Genomic DNA, 15,444 nt, shown 5'->3' on the forward strand with positions numbered 1-15,444 from the left:
AAGGAAAACCTTTTTAAGTTTTTTTTTTAAAGATAAAGCCAAAGTGACAGCCCAACAATTGTTCTAGATTTTCTACCGCACACAGACAAACTTCGAAAATGCAAATATGCTCTCGTCTTCTGCGATATCATTTCAAGACTCGCATCGGTTGGTGAGGACATCGTCTGACAGCGAGCCAGAAACTTAAACACCGGATCAGCGCCTGCCTTTTCCCAGAGGACGCTGCACTATCAAACATGTATTAGAAGCTTCAATCAAAAGCCGGACTGATCAAAATCAATTTAGGATGGATTAATTAACAGGCAGTGCACTTCTAACTTTAGACAAAGGGTGTCCTACTGGTGCCAAAGGGTTTTGCACTGAGCCAAAGCAATGTGCCGTTCATAGCACACATAGATACACACACACACAAATATGTGCACACACACACTGCTGTAGTCAAAACAACCAAAAACATATGATGTGAGCACTCTTCAAAAGAGTCTTTTAAGCTAGTACTGATGTTGCTTTTAGCTTTTGACAGTTATCTCCCGATTTCTATTTATGCATCTGCTTGTTTATTCTGCTAATAAATCAGTTTTTTTTTGTATCAGGCAACAAACTAAATGCAAGACATTCTGCCATATTAAAATATGCTTTTTATATTTGTTGTAAATACGTTTGGAAAAATAACCAACGGATCAAAACTGGAACCCAAAAATAGAAGAAAGGACAGAGTAAAGCCCGATATGATGGAAATGTGAGCAGTTAATTGCTCATTATGAACACATGTTTGTGAGAAGGTCTTGTGTTTAGGATACCGGGAACAGATTTTACAACCTCAAAGGCCCCTTCGGCAAAACCTACACACATGCACGCACGCACGCACGCACAAAAAGTATGATCTTTGAGAACAGAGGCTGTTAAACTGTGTCGGGTATATTACCAGCACACAGGCAGGGAGGGCCCTGCTCCAATTAGCCCAGAGTAAAGCTGGATGGATTAATTGGAGTGGGTCTTGTGCAAATGAAGTGCGCTCTCTCTTCTCCCCATTAGTGCTGCTGGGCCAGATCATCTGAGCACATTTGTCATGATGAATTAGCGGCTGCGAGTGGAACGGGCTCGTGGAGTGTCACTGTGCTTTTACGCCTCTCACTTCCATGACACCATCAAGAGGAGATGAAGGGGCTGCGCTGCGATGAGAGAAACTATGACAGTTGTACCTAAGCCTTGCAAATGGACACTCGCTGCTTTCTTCGTGTATTCCTTGGCGGGTCGTATTAATTCATTCTTCCGGCGGGTTTCATATCCCCTCCTGACTAGATGATTAGAGCATTGGTTAATAGTCAGTATCCTCAAAGATTTCTGCCTCCTGAGACACGAAGCCAAGGGAACACCTGTGATGTCCGGCCTGAAAAGAAGACCTTCTAATTTAGATACAGTAAGGAGCTTGTCTAATGATGTGGATAATAATTATTCAAACACAGAGACGAGCTAGAAAAGGAAGATTTGTTCTTTGAAAGCGGATTCAGCTGAAGAATAGGCTACATGTGTTTTAAGTTACAGATGGAGACAGCCCTTATTCTCAGAGTTCTCATGATAAAAATAAAACGAAAAGAGAAAAGGAGTGGAAATATAAGAGGTTAATAATTGAAAAGGAGGGCGAGCAGGTGAGGGGAATATTTCCCAGGTCATTCAGACTTGAGAAACAGGTGGAGGAGCGTCCCACTGATCGTTTCTGCTTCACGCATGTTGCTCTTGGCATGGACTACCAAGACGCAAACAGAGAGAGGCAGAGCGGTGTGTGGGGAGTGGGGGGTAGAAAGAGAAGAAAAAAACCCTTCCTTGGCATCTGTGCGTTCACTTTGAAAATTAAGCCCAGCAAGAATCCTGTAGGAAAAAAAAAAGCTCAAGCTGGCAGTTGTATTGGGGTTCTATTGACAAGAATAGTCAATGTGCTCGGGATTAAAAAGCAATCCCGCGTTCAATATGACACCTCCCTACATGCTTTTATGAGTGCCAGTGTGCGCCTTGTACTTCAGAAGCTGTGGATCGAGCTGTCGACACGGGGGACAATCAAAGTTGTAAGAGAGAGCAGCCTTCCTGAGCTGAGTGAGCAGAGCCTTGCTGGATATTTCTGCCCGCTCTCCCGCTCTCTTTTTGAAAACATGTGATCTAGAAACTCAACTCAGCAACCAAGCAAATTAGATTAAAGCACCCGTAACCCCCCGCCACCCTACCCACCCTCTATAACCACCACCGGTTATGCCTAGAGATGGCTTCGGGGGCTGTTGATTTAAATGCCATCCACTACTGTCAAAGCAGATCAATCATAAAAAAGCATGGTGTAATTGGCTTTTAGTGACACAACACAGTGTTGCATTTATCAAAGGATGTTGTACCATGTGACTTAGGAGAGCCGGCTTCTTGCTATTGATGTGCAAGGCCCGTCAAAAAAAAAAAAATCCCTCTGCTGACTCAAAACATTCCCCAATACTGCGATTAGGAGAGAATTCAAACAAAAGTATTACTTGGTGAGTGTCTCTCCTGCTAGAGAGAATATGTGGAAGTGCAGTGAAAGACTGCAGTGTCTGCCGACTGGGATGAAAAAAGGCAGAGAACAAAGAGCCAAATATGTCATATCGCTGGGAGAAGCCTGTCACTTCCACACAGGAGGATCTCCTTACATGAAGGGAGACGGAGGGAGATGGCAGAGGATGGGAGAGCTGCAACTGTGGCTTTGTGTGAAGATGTAAAACCAATATGTAAATTGCTCAATATGAACTCCACAGCCCTAAAGATCTTGCAGAGCATATTAACGGCATGAGCTTCTTTAGCAACTGCAGCAATTGGCAAATGGCATAAATGCTCCAGCTGACAAATATTAGACTTCAGATTGTGATGTGACGTGGTAAAACTGACCATTAAAAACAGCTTTTTGCTTTTAAATCTGCAAAATAACTAGGGGAGTTAGGTATGAGATAAATGTAATCAAAGGGACATTAAATTATAGTATAAACTTGAAAATAAATGGGAAAAACTCAGACAGAGGATAAATATTTCACATTTGTTCTGAAGGATAGTGCAGGATCTATGATATATCTAATTATTTATTCTGCAAATACAAAGAGGAAAATACAAAGATGCATACAAACTCAGGGAGGGTTTATTTGTTTAGAAGCTGGTAATAAGAAGTCACGAATGCTATGTATTAGGTGCTAATAGCGTCCCTTTCAAAGACGGCATGTAATAGTAAATCTTTATATACAGAAATCATCCCGTGATTAATTTTTTAAATGGTGGCTTGCCAATGAATAATTCAAAATGACACCAAATTACATCAGTGCAGGTCCCGTTCATACCTGTTATTTTTCAGCGTACAGTATAAGATGTTAAAACCTTATCGGTTGAATGAGAATATAGCATGTGTGTGCCTGCGCGGCCCACTATCTGTGAACTCCATCCTCTGACAAAGAACTGGCAGTCTCGATGAGCAGTGTGCATGTGCAGATGTGCTATGCTACAATCAGCAGGGCCAGGCAGCCCTGAGGCCACACACACACGCGCACACACACACGTCCACTGTACTGTGACCGTGGGTTGCCCAAGCCCTGGTAGACCCAAGTGAGCTCTGCCAATTCAAACACTGTGATTCCCCTGATCTGGGAAAGGCCCTGGCTCTGAGGAATTTGTCCATGCAAATACATCCCATTTCCTCTGACAAAACACCACCACATGTCCAAGCCTCAAGGACCCACATTCTGCAAGGCTCAAGTGCCCTCGCTATTCACCGCCTGGGAACTTTTTACTTTCTGAGGCCTTCACACTTCCCTGCTACCCTTCAATCATGAACGGTCGGGATATCACATTCTCAAATTGCGGTCGCTTGTTTTACAGTCGACAGAAACCAAAAAGCTAAATTGTCTGATTTATAGGTATTGTGTCCTCACTGCAGTGTGACATGTGCATCACCACAAACATTAACCTCCAGTGCATTCATGCACAATATGTGTAGTCCAAAACCCCAGATCCAGCATTTCGCTTTCATCTCTGCATCCAGGCCGCTGCAGGTCTACAATGATGTCCCCTAGTGGTGACACACTGAGGGGGCGGCCCAGACAGTGAAACCACCCTGGTGTAAAACAGATTTCCATCAGATCGCCCCAGATAATGGTAATTTCACAGATAACAGAGAATCCATAATGTGGAGTAAAATGCAAATTAAATCTCCCCACAAATTTTACCCCGAAGAATAGATTTATAATTTTCTCATGCGTTACTGTATCTCACTTAAACAGTGCTCCATCTTTTCCGGCACGATAAGCCCGAGCAGTGTTTCATAGCTCTTTATCTAACGAGATGATCTGCGGGTCCACAAGCTGCAATATGAAAATCGGACCTCTGACTCTAAAATTAAAAAAGATCTGTGTAAGCACGGTGTTTCTAAAAGAATCTTAAACATTTCAGGATAGTCAGGACAGACACAAACACAGTTGAAAAGAAAAAAGGAAATAAAGAAGCTTTCAGGAGTGCAGCAGTAAACACTGCAGCACATCTTAGTTTCTATTCAGTGCCTTTGTGCACTGAAATTAAGTGTTCACTGAATTGGGTTTTATAGAGTGTACTTTTCTGAAGCTCGTAATTGCAGAAAGGAAGTGGCTGAAGGCTCCCTCGTGCACAGCCAGCAATTGAAGTTTGCAGACACGCTGCACAGATTTCTACAGGAGTCTCAGCTTAGGTGCCTTTTGTGAATCGAATCTCCTTCTAATGCCACTGGGAGAGAAAGCAGGAATTTACAGGTGCCTAAAAAAGGAAGCGAATCACATAAAGTGGCTTAGCTGAAATAAAAGTAGGAAGTGGGAATCTGATAATATAAAACATCTATTAGCATTTCAGCTAAATCAAGTGACCAGGAGGGCCCCAGCCCCAGCTAATGACAAGCACATTACTCTACCTTCATTTAACCAACAGAAAAGAGGTGGGAAGAGTTGCTTTTGTGTTCTCTAAATACTCTTTTTTCATCCCCTGGGTATTTAGAAACCTTATCATAAAAATATCCCACTGCACCCACAATCTGTAGATAGCATTCAGCAGAGGGAAACCAAGAGGGACAGCTTAGTGAAAATAAAAACAGAGCGCCATGCGGAGAGCTGAGCCTCTCAAGAGATAATGGAGACTGCAGATTTATCCGAGCACGGCACGCAGAGGCTTGAAATGAAGGGGGGCTGGGGGGGCAGCAGATGCCTGGGAGTCGCGTCTTAAAGAAACCCACTTACCTGAACATTTATGGGAAGAGTACACAGCAGCACTATTCACTGAGTGATATAGTCCCGCAATTGTTAACAAAAGGAAAGTTTCCATTTCCTCTGTGGCTAGTGGTTAGTTGCTGAGATTTTCTAAATAGCATTATATCATACCTGTTTTAGTTAAGGGGCTGGAAAACAGCTGCTGCAAAAGTTTGTTCTCTGACGTCCTCAACACCACAACAATGTCTGCAGGGAGAGTGTCTCTGTTTTTCTCCAAAAAGCCATTCACATTGTACATTACCTGTTGAGTAGGACATGAGAAATACACGTACGTGTAACAGTCAATTCACATTTTCTGAATCTGAATTGTCATCACTCTATGATAAGGCTGAAATTAATGTGAGGGTAAAAAGATCCCAGAGAAAACTGATGTTCCTTTTAACCACAGAAAAACCACAGGTGTGAGCAATAAAAATACTGATGGCTGAAATCCATTTGAGGTTCAGTTGCCGGTGTTGCGCATGCTGCTTCTGCCAAACTGTCAAAGCTTACTGGAATACAGATGTTTTTAGAAACACCTGCGTTTTTCCTCAGTGACATGCGATAAGTTTGCTGTGCCGCTATCCAGTCCTGGATTTATGAAAAATTCCAATAACACAGTTCAAACAGCTTGGTGATTCCCAAAGAGCTATTAGCTGAAAGCTTGGCATATCTCGGCATGGTGTGCAGTATGTCATTAAAAAATCTGAGGAAACTGAACAACTAAAGGACAAAGGAAGAAGTAGCAGCACTAAAAAATGTCTAGCAGATGAACAGTATCTGAAAGTCATGGCCTTAAGAAATAGGAAGAAATCTACTGTTTGCTGAACCCTCGTCAAAAATGGTTTCCCAGCGAAGGATGGCTGTCAAGAAGCCATTCTTAAAGAAGGGAAACAGGGAAAAAGGGCTGAGGCCTATCCTAGCTGTCATGAGTTGACAGGCAGGGTTTCTAATCTGTCACAGGGATAACACAGAGAAACAGACAACCATTCACATTCACCCCTTTGGCCAAATTAGAATCACCAGTTACCTACACAGGCAGATCTTTGTAGTATGGGAGCTCGGGTACCCAGAGAGAATCTATGCAGGTGCAGGGAAAGAGGGTAGACTCATTGTAGGGAGCCCCAGCTGGGTGGTAGATTTGAACCCAGGACCTGGTTGCTATGAGGCTCCAGTCCTAACCACTGCTGCACTGTGCCACTCTTCATATGTTCGCATGTCTCATATTATAATCCACTCAAAAAAGTGTCTCTTTTCACATTTTCTTCATATAAGATATTTATAAGAAATAAGTATGAAAAAAGTTAACATTATGAGAAAATGTGAAGGATCAACTAAGATAGACTTTTTAGTAAAATTTCACAGACTTATAGGATTTTGTTTCCTATTTTTCTCTATATGGGATGTAATAATTTTTTTTAAGTCACAACAAACCTAATCAGACCCCAAAACAGATGTAGAGAAAAATCCTTCCATAAAGTATGCAGATGTTTATGAAATACTCAAAGTAAAGGCATAATCAGAATAGAAGGTTTTACCAAGCATTTCAAAGGCCTGAACACTGGTTTACATGCTCACACCCATCATCATCAAGGCAGTAGATTGTTAGTTAAACACATCCAATGAAGTATCTGATACCTGTCCGGCATAGTGCTGAATTCCAAAACAAAGCTCCACTCGTTTTGGTATCCAAAAATATTTGCAGCGCAAATTGTCCTCAAACTTATCTGTAAAGAAGACATGTAGAAGAAAATTACAGCACGTGAAGGCTCATTATGCATTGATCTGTGAACTCTTATGTAACTGAATTATTTTATGTGCTACATCTCAGCATGTTTGCGACTGTAGTTCCAATCTTACCCACTAGGGTCTGGTCGGTGGCCTGAGGGAAGCGGCTCTCTTCATCCAGCAGGGACAGCAGACCCATGGGCTTCTGCAGAAACATGTCCAGAATGGGCCTATTGTCCTCATACTCCACCAGGCTGGCATCAACTTCCTCGCTCTGGTATTCCATCTAATTAGAACCAGTGAATGCAGAATAATAATCTAGTTATGGTTTCCCTAAATGACCCAATTAAACAACCTAGGATAAATATGCAATGTGCATGTGTGGTTTAAAAAAAAAAAAAAGAGTTTCTAATCAAGCAAACCACACACTTGCAGCCAGCTGTGTGTGTCTACGGCTGAAATTTACAGCGTAATAGAGTCTTTTACTGAATGCATAAAACAGAACAGCTCCAAACCAACAAATAGAGCCACTTACTTATTCATAATTTATTTCAATGTGCAAATAACCCAGAGTCAAATCACATTATTGCATCTATTTAATTTCAGATCAAAAAGTTGTTTTAAATATATATTTTACTAATAAAGTGGAACCAATGGATCTAAACCATCCTCATGTTTAAATCATTAAGTCAGAATAATCAGTTTCTGTGTACAGCAAGACTGAAGACATCCACACACAAAATAAAGATCCCCTTTCCACCGAGCATTAGCCCTACATCAGGGGAGGATGTTTTCCACAAGCTAAAGGCCTTTTTTTCAGAGATCACTGCTATAATTAATCTGAACGGGGAAAATGTAGCTTCCAATAACACTTCTGGTCCTGGAGAGAGCTAAAAATGTGAATGTAAATGAAAGTGCAGAGGCTATTATTAGTCCATATGCCGTGCGGAGTTTGGCCTCAATAAATAATAGTTTGTATTTTTCTAAAGAAATGCACACTGAGCTATCTAATGAGAAAATGTGCCACATCACTAAACCGAGCCACTTTTCTTGAGTTCTCTTTAAAAAAGACTGTTGCAAAGTTACTTCAAACAAAAGGGTTTCTGATTGATGTCAATTCATCTCCATCGAGGAAAAAAGGCTTTTCGCACTTCAGGGTAAACAGCTTCATTAAATCAATTAAGAGAGTAATTTGGGGTGACTTGTAGGAAAAATTAATGTTGAGAGCTTTTCTGAATTGGTAACTGTGTAAACACCAAATTTATTTAAGTGACTAATTTCCATAATAGTGTTTTAAATGGAATGTTCTCTGCATATTTTGTGTTATTCTTTCACCCCAAACACATTACAGTGGTATCTTCTACTTTGTGCATTAGAGCGGATCATTTAAAACCTATTTATGCATGAAGAACTCACCTGTTCGAGAGCAAATATGTGCTGGTTGAAATAAAACTGAATCTGCTCGTTTGCGATGTTGATGCACAATTGCTCAAACGAGTTCTTCTTGAAGTTTTCAAATCCAAAGATGTCCAGGATTCCCACATTCATGCCGCTCTCTACGGCACTTCAAAGGAAAAAAAGGGGGACAAACAAACTTATTCTTCTATGCGATGGAACAAGCAAATCCCCAGCAGCCATATTAATTGATAAAACTTTAATGATAATCCAAGTTCCACCCAAATACGGAGTCTGGTCTGGATGGCCTAGTCTGACGAGAAATCATAAACACCGTCTTTGAAAAAGTCAGATCTTCTTAAATGGCTTTTATTTCAGTCTCTATTGATTTAACCTCCAGTTATTTTCAATGTCTGCACTAACAATACTCACTTCTGCAACACAGCATAGATATTTATGATCCTGTATTTTATATTCAGTGCTTGGAGCTGCTACTTTCATGATCAGTCATTACCCACAGTATGTAGAGGTCACCTTTAACCAGTGCTACCAGGTTATTAATGGCAATAAGGAAACGGCTAAGATGACTGGAATGCAGACGGGAACTCTGGCTTCATCTCTGAGAGACGACTCCTTGACAGTCAATGCTCATATTTATGAAGGAATTCTTTTGGATCAATGAAAAGCCTCTTTGCAGTCTCTCTGAAGTCTTTTTAATCATCTGAACATTATTTTCTCTGCACGCAACTCTGTATCAAAAATTTATTAAAACTTTTTTCTTTTTTGCTCTCCTTTTGCTTGTCTTGTGCTTTCCCATTGATATTCCCCTCTTCATGTTTGCATCTACCTCTGCAGACTTCCAGAAAGGTCATCAGAACTTTGCAGAAACTGAGTGAGAAATTACACCCCAAGAAATTACAGAAAAGACAAAAACAGTGGGCATGCAAACAAATTGTTCATCACTAGCACGCACTGACCAGACATTCATGTCAGGCTGCAGGAGTGAGTTGATGCGATTCACTATCCAGCTGAACAGGCGTCCGTACAACGCCTTGGACATGGCGTCTCGGACATCGGCGGCTTTGTCCACGGTGTTGGAGCGGATGATGGTTTCGCCCCTCGTGACCACACACTGAGAGGTAAGTGCTTCCTGGAGCTCCTCGGGTCCAATGCTGAGGAGAGACGCAGCTGAGAAAAAGGCGAGACAGTCAATCAGTTTCACAGTGAAGAGATTACTGCATCTTATCACAATACTATAATAACAAACTATAACATGGTTATACTGCAGATATTTAAAGTGGAAAGTGGAAAGATTCCCTTTTCTCAAATTCTACAACATCACCTCAAATCAACAGCTCAATGATCCCAAACACACATCTAAACTGTTTTGGGGATGGATAAAAATTTGTGGACTTTATTTAAAAGCCAGCTGAGCTCTACCAATTCTCCCAACAAGATTGGTCAAATATCCAAGCTTGCTGATCATGGTGCAGCTTGCTAAGGGGCATTTAACCAAATATTAGTGAGAGGTAATGTATATGTCTGAGCCTATATGCATACTTTTGACCATGTGTGGTTTAGAGAATATCCAAGCTACATTCAAAATCACACTACACCCTACAAGTTCTTGTTTTTTAAAGCAGCTAAAGATGTACAATCCTGTTTTTTTGCAGCCAGTGATTAACTTCCTAAAACACTTCAGGTCGTACAAGTTTATGGGAGTCACCGATGACCATTTTTTATTTACAGTCAATGCTTACAACACACATTGCCTAACATCTCACCGTTCTCTAAGGCCTCTGAGTTAGGCACTTCACTAATATCGGTCTGATGCTGGGATGTGATGGAGGCAAATTCAATATTCCCAGTATTCAAAATTGCTGAGAGAATTTTGTAAGCAGAGTCGACCTCCTAAAAACAAGATATCAAAAGAAAATTGTTACATATTACGTATTTTATATATTACAGCTCTCAATAGATCTGTGCCCAAACATTGCATATGTGATTGCTTGAGTGTTTAGTACCTCTTCTGTAAAGCCGATATTTCGGAAGCACTCCTGAATGGCATCAAACTGCTCTTTATATTGTTTCCTTGACACAATGTCTTGCATCACTTTGCAGTGCTGACTGTCAATGTACCTGCAGATTCATGTTATGACAGTCAAATTAGTTTCCACATTGTGAGGAGCGAATGATGGGATTATTTGCATCACAAACCTGGGAGGTGTCCCATCTGGCAGCCTGTAAGTCTTCAGCTCGTCTTGGTGGTAAAGGCCGGCATATATGTAATAGAATATGTGGAAATTTTCCTCCCCTCTGAAGGAAAAACAAGCAGAAGTTAGATGAATTACTCAAATCCAACCGCAGGAAGGAAAAAAGCAAGGGCAGCTGCTTACGGAGCCTGTTTGATGACCCTCGACTTCTCCAGCAGGTATTCAGATATCTTGGCCCCAATAACCGCTCCTGTCGGCGTGAACTTCATCTCCAAGTACTTGCCGAAGCGACTGGAGTTGTCATTGATTGCCGTGCAAGCGTTTCCAAAGGCCTCGACGAGAGGGTTAACCTGCAAAATCTTCTCACGGAGTGTCCGATTGTTTGCCTGAGAGCAACAAAATAATTATTTCATGAACTCTGGTAGATTTTTAAGATAGTTTATGAAGTAGTTATATCAAGTAGTTAAGTCTGGTATTAACAAGTTAGAAATGATGATGAAAAATAGTGACCAAAGAGCTACTATGCAGTACCTTTCCCAGGAAAGTAAGATGCTGAACAATTAAATGAGCACTTTCTGTTTTCCCAGCACCGCTTTCTCCACTAATGATGATACACTAAACAAACGAGATAACAGTTCATCAAGCGGGAACACTGACATCATATACCATAATTTTTTCATATGTTATTTACTAACATTTCCTTGCTCCTTTGCTTTTGTCCAAAAGTTTCCAAATCGACATTAAAAAATAACTGATTGTAATTAAAAGAAATTGCTCGAAAGCATTTGTAAAACCTACAGTGCTTTATACAAAATAATTTTCATTATTATTCTATCAGTTTTAGGATTGCACGGTACAATGCTTCAACCTATTCAGTCACTTTTCTGGAAGATACCTGGTCTTTGCAGAATGTCACCATGCCTTGGTAAGCTGCATCTGCAGTAGCAAAGATGTGTGGAGGGTTGTCAGCTCGCTTTACGCCATGGTACAGCTTAGAGAACTAAAAGGGGCATAAAAGTATTCATGAAGACTTTTATTTTTATTACGGCTTTGAAGAAATTAACAACCAACAGCTTGGAGAAGACAAAACTCTGCAGCGTCACATAATATCAATATCGGATATCCAGTGAAGAGAAAATTTGAGGAAAAATGCATGCAAAGTTGCTGACTATGCATTAGAGATGTTTAGAGTAATTTAAAAGATTAAAAATAGTTGATTTAAACTGACTGAGCAGAAAATTTGGGGGCCAGATTGTTGCACTAACTAATATGACAATTGCCATAATAGTTGCTGTTACTGTGAATAAAAACAAAATAATAATAATAACAATAACTAGCCCTACAAATAGAGTATCCACTAAAGCAGAACCTGCATCATGACTGGCATCCATTCATCATTTCCACTGTGTTTGTAAAAAAAACACAAAAACTATTTGTGACTGATGTGTTACCGACCTGAGGAGAGTAGATGCTGAGATTCTGGAAAGGATTGAGAGCGATGAGGATGTCACCGACGTAAGTGTACACCTGCAGCTCATCATACCTCTTGTGGAGATGGCTGATGATTGTCTCCTGCAGAAAAGAAAACACACACACACAGCCTAAAATCAACAACTTTTCAGCTTGGGCTCATCAATGCATGACGAGATAAACACATAAAATCCTACCTCGTCTAAGAACTCCAGGTTCACCAGATCATCATCAGGACAGCTCTCTATTATGAGGGTTTTACGAGTATTGATCCGGACGTGCCTGTATGAAGTCAAGGACACGAGATGCCTTTTAAGCCTGTAAAGTGACCACTAAATGAGAAACAGTAGTGTGACTGGCTGAATGTAATACCTAGTCACTTCCATGTTTTTCACGAGGCCCTTTAAGCTTTCCCAGGGGACAAAACTCCTATTATCACAGGATGTGGTTGCACTTTATTCATGTTTTGACCTATCACTCTCCAAAGAGCCCCTGTGGACAGAGGTCAACTAACCTCCAGCTGGCTCCACGAAAACCTCAGGGGAAACCACAGAGTGTGAGAAAGAGAGTAAAACAGAGCGGTGCTTGTGAGTGCCTACTGCTTTGTGTGCTGTATGTGTATATGCACAACACAGAGTGGACATTTTGACATTTCTATAACATGTAATGCATCACAAATCTTAGCATGACTACCAATAATAGTCGCTTAGGACAACATGAATGGAGTCAATTCCACAGAGAAGAGACTGACATCAGCCAAACCTAACAGCCATAAAATTTAGACCATTTTTATCAGCGTAATATGGTTTAGTGGAGTCAAAAATCCCATATACTACCATGAATCCAGACTCCAATAGTTAAGTCTGCATACAAAGCCTTTTACAAGTGAGTAACTACCAGTACTAGCTAGTCAATCTAGCCCTTTGCTGAGCTTAACCCACTTTGTTCCAATTAAGACTTTAGTGTGAAAATCTTGCTGGGAGCCAATTGTAGCAACATCCAGTCAAAGGCCATCTACAGTCTAAAAAGTCAATAAAGTGTCACAAATCTGAGAATAACTGCCAAAAATAGTTGCTTAAGACAGCATAAAAAAATCAAACTTACAATCTTTCTTAAATTTAGGGGGTTATTTAGGGGTTTTTTTCAGCAATCAAATATTTATATTGTGCTAATAATATAAATATTCATTGTCCAGCCTCCTATGATAACCTTTTTATAATACACCAAATCACTGAAGGTTCTATTATGACATCATGTTGCACAGCAACCACACACCATTGGGCTAGAGTGACCCATTTCCTTATCTTCCTATAAGACACTTAAGCTCTGTAATGTTTTAATTTCACAACAGTAACATCTACTTTAGTAAATACCAATACACTCATTTTGTTATGCATCTCCAAATTGTATTTGCATTTCCATATAATAAATTACACTAACTGTCACATTACCTTGTGAAATCAAGGTTTCTGTATTTGTAGACCATATCAAGATTTTAATATTAGAAAAATATTTGTATATTTGTACTTTAAGGCAAAGGCATTTAAAGCTACTAGAATGAGTCTAGCTGGAATATAATTCCAGCATGTTATTTACACGTATAGGTAATTGTGAAATCCTCTTTGACCTTGTGATTTTTATATTTGATTGAACAAAATCTTTCATACCAATTTTTCATTATATATACTTGAATGGGGTGGAAAGTGTGTGGCTGAAAGGGGAAGCAGTGCATTTATATCTAAACAACATCTAACACCCCTAGTTTTTATTTACTTTGGTTTTTTTATTTTTGCTTTTGTAAAGTGTGATTAAGTACATCAGTTTATTAGCAGCACGACAGACTAAACAATACTGCAGCATGCACTTCTATAAATAACCAGTAGCTTTGTGGTTGGTACTACAACACAGGGAGCAATATTGCATTTTGGATAGCGTTAACATTTCTTTCACCACTTTTGTTTCCAGAGTTATTAACGTTCCAAACAAGAAGAAAAAAGCAAATACAATTAAAAATGAACTTGACAGATTTTTTCTTTCATTTTTTTTAGAAACCACAATAATAATATTGCCGAATGTACTCAGCGAAATCATATAGTAATACTGAGATAGCCATAACATATCTTAACCTAACCAGCCCAGTATTAGTATCATGACATTTTGACTTATCTATGCTATTTTTTTTAACATGCAGCTGAAAGCCGTCCCAGTTTTCAAACAATATTAATAAGCATTTAATCAAGTGTCAGGTCAGATAAGTGGGCCATATTTAATTTCACTTCTTTGACTCGTAAGCCTGAAGAGCTTATGATAAAACAGGGTTAAGTAACAGTAACAAGTAATCTCTAAACGTGGACTAGTTAGGTTGCATTGTGCAACCTAATTTTAATGCTTGGTGGTTTGGGGCTTCAACAAAAGCACAAACAATAGTTTTTTTCTTTTCTTTTGTCACATTTGTAACATGCATCCATATTCCATTATAATAAATATACAATCATAAGACTAGCTCGAAATATAAATTCAAGCTTCAGGTTAGGAGCTTTTTCCTCATCTACTTTTTGAATTAATTCTCTATTCTGAATATAGTGTAAATGCAACAGCACAGAAATATGCTCAGTATGTGGTCCCTATAAAGTCAATCCCCGTCATCATGTCCCTTAGAGAAAGACTTGAGACCTCTAGCGTCTCACTCGCTCCTGCTTTGAAGTAAATCACACTATTCCACCTACGGCAGCTACTTTTAAGTTCTCTATGTCTTTATTCTTATCTGGAGTCATTGTTTGCTGATCTGTGGCATGAGAGACTAAACCAGGCGAGCCCAGTTCTCGCCCTACAAGCTCCTAATCCCATTATCCACTTTCACTGTGGACAGGAATTCGGGATCAGGCTCAGGCACAGACTCTGCACACTCCCGGGAGTAAACAGAGTTGGCACAACATCAAGACTCTCAGTCAAGGGCAGGTTCAGCAAACTCCTTTATAATGAAGATTAAGCAATGCCAAAGTCAGTATTTCTCCAGTAAACAGGAGACTTTCTGCTCTGTCGCTTGCTGCCATGTGAGTGTCAGGGTGAAGATTTAACTTTCAACATGTGCCTTTTCATATGGCTGCATTCATTTTTTACACACATAAGGAGGTTGTAAGGTAGTTGCTATTTTAATTAATGAAGGAAATAACTAATTAGCTCATTAAAAGTGAACAGGCTGTAATGCTGCCATGTCACCTATTTCTGGGTGCAAATCTATATTTAATTATTCCATCATTGGGTTAATTGGTTGGAGAAGTGATGTGTACTAAGTACATCCACTGGACTAATTGGGATTTATTAATCTAAGGTTACTCAGCACAATAACTCCTTCTGAATTAGTCATACTGCCC

The 15,444-nt window shown here is 40.0% G+C and overlaps 1 protein-coding gene across 2 annotated transcripts in view; it reads right to left on the reverse strand.

Annotated features, from left to right (window-relative positions):
* The window catches only part of myo3b (myosin IIIB), a 70,484-nt gene that overhangs the window by 30,553 nt on the left and 24,487 nt on the right, over window positions 1-15,444 (reverse strand). For both annotated transcript variants that reach the window (XM_085249197.1, XM_085249198.1), the window contains 13 exons: window positions 12,268-12,352; window positions 12,056-12,172; window positions 11,496-11,600; window positions 11,132-11,215; window positions 10,784-10,986; window positions 10,605-10,703; window positions 10,412-10,526; window positions 10,172-10,298; window positions 9,365-9,575; window positions 8,409-8,556; window positions 7,125-7,278; window positions 6,903-6,991; window positions 5,397-5,526 (listed from right to left, as the gene is read on the reverse strand). In XM_085249197.1, coding sequence (XP_085105323.1) covers window positions 5,397-5,526; window positions 6,903-6,991; window positions 7,125-7,278; window positions 8,409-8,556; window positions 9,365-9,575; window positions 10,172-10,298; window positions 10,412-10,526; window positions 10,605-10,703; window positions 10,784-10,986; window positions 11,132-11,215; window positions 11,496-11,600; window positions 12,056-12,172; window positions 12,268-12,352 — 1,667 coding nt within the window. The remainder of the gene's footprint in view (window positions 1-5,396; window positions 5,527-6,902; window positions 6,992-7,124; window positions 7,279-8,408; window positions 8,557-9,364; window positions 9,576-10,171; window positions 10,299-10,411; window positions 10,527-10,604; window positions 10,704-10,783; window positions 10,987-11,131; window positions 11,216-11,495; window positions 11,601-12,055; window positions 12,173-12,267; window positions 12,353-15,444) is intronic.

Source organism: Mchenga conophoros, linkage group LG16 (genome assembly GCF_057382185.1).
Source record: "Mchenga conophoros isolate Kocher_MC1m ecotype Shallow Benthic linkage group LG16, M_conophoros_male_GT1.1, whole genome shotgun sequence".
In the NCBI taxonomy this organism is placed as follows: Eukaryota; Metazoa; Chordata; class Actinopteri; order Cichliformes; family Cichlidae; genus Mchenga; species Mchenga conophoros.